Source organism: Thamnophis elegans, chromosome 2 (genome assembly GCF_009769535.1).
Source record: "Thamnophis elegans isolate rThaEle1 chromosome 2, rThaEle1.pri, whole genome shotgun sequence".
Classification (NCBI taxonomy): Eukaryota; Metazoa; Chordata; class Lepidosauria; order Squamata; family Colubridae; genus Thamnophis; species Thamnophis elegans.
The window spans coordinates 107,633,444-107,644,818 of record NC_045542.1 but is presented as its reverse complement, the minus strand read 5'-3'; the positions used below and the strand labels follow the sequence as shown (position 1 = coordinate 107,644,818).

Sequence of the window (11,375 nt, the reverse complement as noted above, 5' to 3'; positions counted from 1 at the left end):
CCCCCCTTCTCCTCCCCCTCCCGGCACAGTTGGATCGAACTATCGGATAGAGTTAAATGGGAGATATGAAGAGAAAAGAGTTTCTAGGCCCATTATGCTGCGCTGCAGAAATGCTTTGTGGCCGAGTAGCGTAAAACTTAATGTAACGTCACCCATAAAAAGAGAAAACCTACCACCGGTTCAGTATCGAAGCCTCTCTTGTCTTTCTCCGTCTCCTCTCCCCCCCTCTGTATTCTGCAGAATAGTAGCGCCCGAGACGGCTTGCTTTGGCGGCTCATTCGAAGCGGCGCAAGAGGCAGAGTGTGGCTTTCGGCTAGTTTGGTCGGCGGGTCTTCGAGGACGATCGGCGGGGTCTGGTCCGGGGAAGGTACTGTAGTGTGTAAGCATATCACGCTGTGGGTTGTTTTGCTTTCAGGCCTTTCTTCGCATAATACAGAGATTTGGAGTGTTTTTCTCTTTTTCCTCTTTTCCCCCCAAACTCCCAACTGTTTCTTCCTGCAGGATCCCCAGGCTTAGGCGATTAGGTTACTGGCATCACATCTCTGACTGCTTTTGAAAAGTCTGCTTTTCAGTTGTGGAGTTGGAAGTCGTGGTCCAGCAAACACAGACTGCCCTAATGAAAACTCTCCTGCATTGTATTTTATATGAATCACCCTTTTGCTTCTGGCGTAAAGTATTACAATTCATATTTTAAAACCCAGTGATCCCTAGAATAGGTATAAATTGTTGGATGTGAGGGCGATCTGGCTGCGACATCTGTCACCCCATTGATCGCCAGGGTTGATTCGGCTGATCTGGCTGGCTAGGCGGGTGTCCCCTTCCTCCCTCACCGCTCCATGTGCGTCCCTCCCTAAGTTGCACGTTCGGTGGAAGAGGACAACCATCCCAAATAGAAGGTCAAGGGTATACAATAGCTGCGCTCCCCTGCTAGAACCTCCAAACAAGCTCAAGTTATAAATTGTTAATGGTACTTCAAGTATAGCTTTCCACATCATAGAATAGAAAATAGAATAGAATAGAATAACAGAATTGGAAGGGATCTTGGAGGTCTTCTAGTCCAACCCCCTGCTTAGGCAGGAAAAGCCTACATCACTTCAGACAAGTGGTTATCCAATCTCTTCTTAAAAGCTTTCAGTGTTGGAGCATTTACAACTTCTGGAGGCAAGTTGTTCCACTGATTAATTGTTCTATCAGGAAATTTCTCCTTAGTCCTAAATTGCTTCTTTCCTTGATTAGTTTCCACCCATTGCTTCTTGTCCTACCCTCAGGTGCTTTGGAGAATAGCTCGACTCCCTCTTCTTTGTGGCAGCCTCTGAGATATGGGAACACTGCTATCATGTCACCTCTAGTCCTTCTTTTAATTAAACTAGATTAATCTACATTAATCTTCCAAGAAAGCAAATAATAATAATAACTCCGCCGTTGCCAGTCCCAAGCCCGGATGAGAAAGGAGGAGGGTTGGGGTCAGGTTGGCAACTGGCCCCATAAAAAAACCCCGCCAACCCATACAATATGAAAGAAACGAATAAAAATTTTATACCGCATCGGTCGTCGCGCGGGTTAACAAGGGATGTTGGGGTCCCTGGACATCCGTCGACAAGTGGGCTACAAGTGGACCAGCCAACAAAATAAGGTCACAATCATAGACATCGCAATACCAGGTGATAGCAGGGTCACCGAGAAGGAACATGAAAAAATCGCAAGATACCAGGACTTAAAAATTGAAATTCAACGACTATGGCACAAACCAGCAGTGATAATTCCAGTGATAATTGGCACACTGGGTGCTATTCCAAAAGCACTGGAATTACATTTAAAACAGTTAAAATTTGACAAAATCACCATCAGTCAAATGCAAAAAGCCGCACTGCTTGGATCTGCACGCATATTACGAAAATACGTTACGACGTCCTAGGCCCCTGGGTGGGGCCCGACTAGTAACCAATGCCAAATCCGGCGAAACAACTGGCCGCTGTGATACAATTGAATAATAATAATGGCCAATTTCTGGAAAAAATAAAAGATAAAGTGGACAGTGAACAAACTTGGTTAGGGTTAACAACAGGTACATTAAAGAAAGAAACAGAGTCACTAATCCTGGCTGCGCAAGAACAAGCTATCCACACAAATGCCATTAAGGCCAAAATCGAAAAATCCTCTGATGATGCCAAATGCAGACTTTGCAAAGAAGCTGATGAAACTGTTGATCACATACTCTGTAAAAAAATCGCGCAGACTGATTATAAATTGCGGCACAATTCAGTAGCACAAATGATCCATTGGAATTTGTGCAAAAATTATAATATTAAAACAGCAACAAACTGATGGGAACATCAGCCTGAAAAAGTCACTGAAAATCAGATGGTCAAGATCTTGTGGGATTTTCACATACAAACAGACAAAATACTGGCGCATAATACACCAGACATCATACTGGTTGAGAAAAATAAGGTCACAATCATAGATATCGCAATACCAGGTGATAGCAGGGTCGCCGAGAAGGAACATGAAAAAATTGCAAAATACCAGGACTTAAAAATCGGAATTCAATGACTATGGCACATAATATAATATAATAATAATATAATAATAATAATAATAATAATAATAATAATAATAATAATAATTCAACGACTATGGCACAAACCAGCAGTGGTAATTCCAGTGGTAATTGGCACACTGGGTGCTATTCCAAAAGCACTGGAATTACATTTAAAACAGTTAAAAATTGACAAAATCACCATCAGTCAAATGCAAAAAGCCGCACTGCTTGGATCTGCACGCATATTAAGAAAATACGTTACGACGTCCTAGGCCCCTGGGTGGGGCCCGACTAGTAACCAATGCCAAATCCGGCGAAACAACTGGCCGCTGTGATACAATTGTATAATAATAATAATAATAATGCTTCTTTATTTTTGGCAGACTGATGGAGACAAACTGAAATCTTTAAGTTAGGAAAAGGGGAGAAAAAAGTTGCCTAAATGCTGTATTTATATTAGTTTTTGCTCTTTAGGAAGATTTCTGAAAAATGAATAGCAATGAACTTCAGGCCTGCGAAGATGAAATTAAATCTTTGGAAGAAGAAATTAAAATGCTAACAGAAGAATATGAACATTGTCAACACAAGTCAATGGCATATACTGAGGCAGAAATAATGGAGATCATGTAAGTAATTTTTGTTTGTTTATTTAAATAATGTACATGGATACCCATCTCTGAAGTGACACTGGGCAGACTACAAAGATTAAGACCCAACAATTAAAGCAATAGGGTGTTAAATTATACCTCTCAAATGATAAAAATATATGGCTAATATGGTTAGCCTACCCTCCTGACCAAAATGCCTGGGAAACAGCAAGGTCTGCTGAATCAACAAAAGGCCAATTGAGTCAACTCCATCTAGATCTTTGGTGGTGGGGGAGAATGTTATTGTCCAAGTAGGTGCTACCATGTATTTGGCTTGCAATTACTAAGAATTTTCCTATGATTATTACACTAAAATCTTGGTATTCAAAATATTGTAGATAATTATGTTCCTTAAGCTGAGAAATTTTAAGAGGGTTTATTAAATTAATCAACATAAAAATATAATTGTGTATAAAGTTATCTGCATAAAAAACTTCATTCCTTTTGCATAAAAGGTAGGTCAGCAGTTAGATTGTTCCATCCATGAAATATAAGGAGTCTTTTTAAATTTGGGATTTTGGAACATTATAGCATAATAGCATAAGAGTTCTGTGATGTTTAGATATCAGAAGTTGACCAAAATACCTAATGATTTGATACTACTAAGTTGGTTTCCTAAATTGGTTTCCTAAATCAGGGTAGCACAAAACCCATTGTGCAATAATTTTTATTCAACTTCACATCTTCTGAAGAATCCATATTTAGAGAGACCAGATCTCTTATGGGTTAAAACAGCTTTAGTAAGAATTTAAATAAAGCATTCCATTCCTCAACCTTAATTAAATCCACAGAGAGCTTCATTTAGTACACCTGCATTAATATTTCCAAAAAATTGGACTGAGTAATCTTATTTAGTAAAAATTGATAGATGAGTTGATTATATTCTGGTTTTTGCAAGAGTTTTGGCCTCAATTGGAAGATACTTGACCTCTCAAAAATATATAAAGAGAATAATTGTTGTACTTGTTGGGGCATTGAAAGAGCTGTAAGTTACATGGTGTATCATCTACTTGTAATATAAAAATACATCTCTTCTTCAGTCCTAGGCCCATTCATGTTTGTTCATTAACATAGTTTCTATGCCAATGTACTAGAGATTTCTCATTCGGATCTAGCTGATAACAGTTTTTCTTACTTTAGGAAATTACTTAGAAAAAAGCCTGAAGAAGAACTGAAGCAATCCAAATCTCCAGATCAGGAAACTGAACTCCACTATTTGGAAGCTGATCTCTCATTTATAATGAAATTTACAGGCATTTTCTTTACACATTATTCACGTAAACTTGTGGAAAAAAGTAGGTATTTTAATGATTGTCACAGTATTATATACTTTTTTTTCACACTTCATACATTATTTTGATTCAACATCATATTCCTAATCTCAAATATTGATTTTGCCATTGTCAACCCTGACTGAAACCATCTTGGAGCTTCAGTGTTGCCATTCTGGAGCTGAGGGATAGGGACAGAGGTGGTATTCAGCAGGTTCTGACCAGTTCTGGAGAACTGGTAGCAGAATTTGTGAGTATTTCCGAGAACTGGTAACTACCACCTCTGACTATCCCTGCCCCCCTCCCCCCAATCCTAGCTGATTGGGAGGGAATGGGGATTTTGCAGTAACCTTTCTCTGGAGGAGGAGGGAATCGAGATTTTATAGAATCCTTCCCCTGCCACGCCCACCAAGTCATGCCATGCCCACCACGCCATGCCCACAGAACCAGTAGTAAAAAAAATTGAATCCCACTACTGGATAGGGAGGTGGGATTACAGATAGCTGGAGTTTTGTAGCCAAAATAAAATACTTTCTCATGGGAACCAAGTACATTCTCACACCTGGTCAGAGGAAGGAGGAGTGAAAACTGCAAGAACTAGGTTGGGTTGCATCCACCAATCTTGTTTCAACTGCCAAGGTGATACAAGCATGCTTCGTACCATTTCTCAGCCAAAAGTCCAATTGAAATGGATGCAGTTAATCAGCATTACAGAAGTAGCTGTGGAGTGTTGATACCACCACCAGTTTTACTACCTTTCCCAGAGAACAGAATATTTAAAACTAAGCTCTGTTCAGGAAGACTTACTTGGACTTTTGAGACCATGTTTGCTAAAAGGACCTCACTTAATTCACAGAACAACCTATGGTAGATGTGGCCAGTTAAATTTACAGAAAGCAATTCTGTGAGGTTGCTCCCTGCCTATAGTCACTGGTGTTCTCTACCAATAAACTTTGAATATTTTTTTAAGCAAGCAGACATGTTTCCAGAGAAAGTAGTCAAGTTGAGCTATGTGTCATTTTCATTGTCTTAAAATGCCAGAGGTATTTTGTAAAGTTGCTGGAGGTTATAGTTTGAAGTCTGAAAACTTCCCTAATTTAATTTAAAAAAAAAAAAAAAAGTTTCTCCAGCCACATTGTTGCCCAAAGTCACCACACTGCCTATTTGTATTTTAGACAGACTGCTGCTTTAATGAACTGACTATGTATCTTATATTAAATATGGTTAGCTTTCAAATGTTATTGGTCCATAAAGAACAAGTATGACTGAAGATGATTATGTATTTTAATATTCTTTATTACAGATGGATCTAAAACTATTCAAAATTATAAGGTGTCAGGAAAATGTCAGTCAGTCTCATTTCAGCTGGAATTTAAACTCACGGAAGAAAATCAGGTAATGGAAGATGTTTTTAAAATAAAATAGAGCATTTTACTAAGCTTCAATAACTAGTATAACAAACTGAATTTGTGACATTTCTTGTGAAGCTATCCATGGTTATTAGTGTAATTTTGATACATTGATTTATTTTTCTGAAAAGGTTAATAATTTTATGCTGATGAATATGTATTAAAATATTGTATTTCTGTACTAATGCATAATTTTTGGATACCACATAATACTTTATTCCAAGCTTCGTACTTTATATTTGATTGAGAATTAATACTATTTACATTGGATTAATGTAAGCCGAATCTTCATGTGGTTAAATACATAACACAGCAGGATAAACAGTTGAAGAAAGAGGAAGATGAGGACATAAATTTCCTAATTATTTTAACTGTATAATTTTTACAGTTATCTTGACAGGAAAAAGTTAATAGAAGAAACAGAACCTGAAATTCTGCACAAAAATACAATTTTGCCAAAACTTACAGCTTAAATGTATTCTGTTTGTTTTGGAAACATACACAAAAGTAAGTTCTAGTAATACTTCAGTTAGAAATGTATTCTTATGCTTGATTTCTTAGAAACATGTTAAATAAGTTGATAAATAAGCAAGGACTAAATCTAAAATGCCAGTAGGTGGCATTTCTTCTTAGGCTTGCCTTCCATAGTGGCAGCATGATCCCAGAAAAAGATGTGTTTGGATTACCGAGTGGCCAATAGGAAATGTTTGCATGCTTGTAATACAACATCCTTTTTCCTTTGAATCTGAAGCACTGCCCAGGCTCCAGCATGTATCTACAGTCCATAAACATCTATGAAAAGTCTTGGCATTTTGAAATGTTTTGTATTTCCTTTTCTTCCGTTTCCCTGTTTTTTCTAAAGGATCCACTTGTTTTAATTTTTAATTTTAATTTTAATTGCTTTAGTTCTTTAAATCTTTGGAATGGAATACAGGTATATACATAATAAAATCCTTGAACTCCTTTGAAGATGCATACAGGCAGTCAGTGCCTTCTTAATAAGATTGATCTTAGCAACAATAATCCCGAGTTAATTGCCTGTTCTTGTTGTTGTCTGGTAATTAGAAACTTGACAATATAAAGTATGGCAATGGCTACTAAACATGCTGGATTCATAAATTAAATAGGCATTTAGATTAAATATACTTTAAAATCTAAATGTTAAATACAGTTCTTTGCAAATGCCACATTCTATCACATTTTGATGAAATAATAAAGTAGGGTCCTGTTTGAGTTTAATACATCCCATAAAATAAACTCTGGGAATTTAAACTTGAGAATACAGTACACAAAATATCTCAATATGAATTCCAAAAATTGCATTATAAATTCACAACGTGATTTTAATAATAAAAAGAAAGTTTAAGAAAAAGAAAATAATGATCCCCCCCCTTAAAAAACATGGTCAAATATCTACAAACATCACATAAGTTTTGTTGTTTTCCTTCCTGCACCTACTTTTTGGACCATGAGTTTTCAAATTTTAAAATCCTTTCAAGAGCTTGAAAATGTGTATATTTGAAAGTGCATAAACACAGCACAGTGAAGGTTGTTGATTGAGTAACAACTGATCCCTCCTTTCCCATCCTGTTCTGCCCCTCCCCTTTTGTTTTGATGTTGATTTTAATTGTTTATGGTTTTATTGTATACACACAATGTGTGTGTGTGTTTAAGACAGCTGCTCACAGTTTTCCTATGGTACGATGGGCAGCCAATAAATTTTATAAATAAATAAATCTGGATGCATTCTCAGAAGCTCTTTGCTGCTATGTTATAATCAACTTGATCATACTCTACCAATTGGCAGTTATTTTGGGGAACATTCAAATCTCAAGCTCATTTGAAGTTTCTCATAACATTTATATTTAAATACAGTATTAAGTAAGCTGTGACTTTCTGACAGGTTTATTCATAAATTTGATTTGTTCTTCACTTTTTCACTAATAAACTATCTTTCCCCAGATGAACAGAAATGCTTCAGCTATAGTAACTGACCTTAATATTATAACAGAATGTGACATGCACTGTGATTTAAGCAACCTTGTGTCAAGGTAAGATTTCAATTATTTGACATGTTGCTTACTTGGGCGTGTAGGTGGGGAATAATCATAGGGAAATTATGTTGCGAGAAAAAGAAATTTAAATTTCTTGCATGCACTGAAAAGCAGTGGTTGGCAGTTATTTTTTATTTATAAGATTTATTAAGCCAGGACTCTGGACAACATACAAAAAATATACAAAATGTGACGATCAGAAATATTTAGCAATCAAACACCAACCTAACCTTTTTAAGAATATACCACGTCTTTTTGAGACAATCATTGACCTTTCATCCCATTTAGTATTAGATAAGATTTTTTTCCTAATGGTTCATGGTGAGAAGCCAACTGAAGGCTTAGTTTGATCATGCCAGTCTTCTTTAAACATTAATCAATACATCCAGTTTTTGCTTTTCTTCCTTACATTCTAAACTGTTTTCTTCTTTTTCCTTTCCTTCAGCCTTTTACAGAAGTTAAAGATTAAGCAAATCTTACTAGAGTAGGCACATGCTAACAGGTTCTTTCATTCTAGAGTTATATATTTGTAGTCGATATATTTCTCTTTATTCCTCCTTTTATCTATAATTTTCTTATCATACTTTAAAGGAGAATATTTGTAGCTCAGGGTTGACGTGAGTGGTCCTTGGTGCTCTCGGAGCTTTTTTCTTGTTGACATTTCATTACCCAAACTAGGCAACATCATCAGTGCTAGTAAGGTGTGCTGTTGCTGTCAGTTTATATTCTAGTGGCTTGCCTGTCAGTGTTGGGGAGTGGGTGGGTGGGTTAGAGATTCTTTGATTGGGCTGCTTGTTTCGGCTTCTGTGGCAGTTTTTTGAATGGAGAATTGTTTATTTGATTGTTGGTCTGATGTTAACCTTGGAATTAAATTGTATGTTGATGTGGGTGCTGATTGCTGGTGTAGCGGTGCTTGAATCTTTTTGTTCCTTTTGGGGCTGGCTGATAGTCTCTTTTGCATGGACCTCTCATATCATATTTTTACTTTAATACTCAGCCATTTGGCTTTTGCTTAGTTAGATTTTTAGTACAGTGACTTTAGACTGATCTTATAATGCTCTGGAACACTTGTTCTTGCAAGTGTTAATTTTGAAGGAAATGGTACAAAATATCCAAATCATGTTAATAATAACAATTAAATTATGCTAGTTTTGAATTACTGAACACAGATAACTTCTCTTTTGTTGCTATTTAAACATAATATGTATTAATTGTCACCTGCTATTTTAACCTTAAGCCTGGAGTGGGCAATGTAATTATTAAATAACCATGTTGCTAAAGCACTGTATAAAGTTTTTCTGTATCTTTTTAAAGTTCAATCGTTTGTTGTTTTGTCTTTCCAGTAAATCAGGGAGACATAATATTGTTTGTTGTATTTCGTAAAAAGCATGTTTAGAAATTATACAGCATCCCCTAAGCCAAAATGTGGCTTGTTTGATTTTATAAACCTAATAATTGTGGTTTATTAGTAAACTATACATAGCATGGCATGTAAATGCAATCAGACCTGATTAAAATATCATGCTAAGTAATACTTTGTTTTAATAACTATCTCTTGAAGAAACCAAAATCAGTATTTGTTAAACAAATTAGTTTCCTTTGGAGGAAGAGAGTGTGGTTGGTAAAATTAGGGAGACAAAATTATATGTCTTTTGAACTGTTTATTTAGCTTTTGAAGCACTAACATATGGTGCTAATATGTCTTTGTTAGGTATGTGTAAAATTTATTATTAATATTGCTGCAGACTACTTTGATGTTCGATTATATAAAGCAAAATGATGAAAGAATATACACTGCAATTTGATTATAAGATGGGCAACTATATAAATGTTTTAAATATATAAATAAAATTATTACATACAAACGAAGCCTTAACTTATCAAGAATTATTAAAGTAACAAATGATCTTAAAACATTTACAGCTTAAGGGCACTGTTCAGAAATTTAACTTTGCAAAAATGTTTCAGACTAATAGTTTTTGCCACTTTTTATGTATTCAAGAGCTTAGAAAAATAGTATGGAAAATTATCCATAGAAAAAATAATCGATATATATTAATGCATTTTAGGATTGAAGAAAATGGGAATCTCTGCCTGTTCTTCAGAAGTCTCTCTTGTTTCTCTGAATGGTGTAAACATCGGGAACGTACGTTCGCTCATTTTAAGGTAGTACTTTGGAAACTTTAATTTTGGTGCATGAATTAGTAGAGTTAAATGAATGTGTAGTGATCCATTGATTTAATATATCACTGTGATATTATAAATTAAGAGTATTTAAGTAATATAAGTTTATGAAGAATGCAATGCTTTAAAATTATACTGTTTATAATTTCCTAGGTAGAAGTTTGTGGGTTTTTTTTTCCTTTCCCAATGACTATACAAAACATCAGCTTGAGTACTGTGCTATTAGTCTGAGAACTGTGTTAAAAAGAATGGCCAGAAAGTTTATCTCATCCAGTATAGATTTTAAAATAATATTTTGGCAAACCCACAATTTTAGATATTACGTTGTATATTTATTTATTATATAGCTGGACTACCATCATCAGATCAACTCTGGGCATTATATAAAACAATTTAAAATAACCAAGAAATAAAAATGTAAGTATAAAATAATAATTCATAAAAATAATTTAACAATCACAAGATGCTATACAACTGGGTCACCAACATAGCAGGATAGCAGAAAGAGGTACATCTCAGGCTTTTTTTAAATGGAAAAAACTGTGCCTTTATAGTGTTATAAAAGGATTGCAGAACAGATGCCAACCAAATCTATATTCACATATCTCACTAAGTAAAAATAATTCATCAACTTACTTATATAGGTAAGTTTCTGGTTAGTAATAACCTCGCCTCAGATAAACCTTATTGGCTATTGCATTGCCACTGCAACTAAATAATAGGTGCCTTATGAATTTCTGGAGGAAGAACATTCTGAATGTATCTGCAACAACTCAAGGTAAAGAAGCCCCTACTTTGAGTAATTACAAGATGACTCTTGTAGTATGTCATTCTTAGTACACACAGCAAGACTTCTGATAAGTTTAATGTTTTAATGATTACATTTAGCTGTACAAAATTGTAATTACAGATCAGTTCTGTGTCTGTACAGGCAGTATCTCCAGTATTCTGATCCCAAGTGGTTTAGGGCCTTACATGTCAAAAACACACTCTGGAACAGGACTCAGTACTGTAGCTAATTAGAAGCCAGTTGAGTTGTATCACCAGGGGTGTTACTATATTAATAATCAAATTCAATTTTCAATAGATCATGTGCAAAGGTATTTGCATTAGCCTGTCTCTGTCAGATTTAGCTTGCCTAAATAAAAATGTGATTAATTATGTGTCATCGGGTTAGTGTAAATTCTTCAGAACCATATAGACCAACCTTTTCCAGGATGACTAGGACTTTCAAACCTTTCAATGTGCTTCTATGGCTGCTGTAAACA

The 11,375-nt window shown here is 35.5% G+C and overlaps 1 protein-coding gene across 1 annotated transcript; it reads left to right on the top strand.

Moving 5' to 3' along the window:
- The first annotated feature begins 199 nt into the window (after positions 1-199).
- LOC116523992 (centromere protein P-like) lies at positions 200-11,130 on the top strand. The gene is made up of 7 exons (XM_032239086.1): positions 200-367; positions 3,017-3,168; positions 4,330-4,484; positions 5,764-5,855; positions 7,832-7,920; positions 9,993-10,089; positions 10,996-11,130. The coding sequence occupies exons 2-7, from the start codon at positions 3,032-3,034 to the stop codon at positions 11,128-11,130; spliced, it is 705 nt and encodes a 234-aa protein (XP_032094977.1). The 5' UTR covers positions 200-367; positions 3,017-3,031.
- The last annotated feature ends 245 nt before the right edge of the window (positions 11,131-11,375 follow it).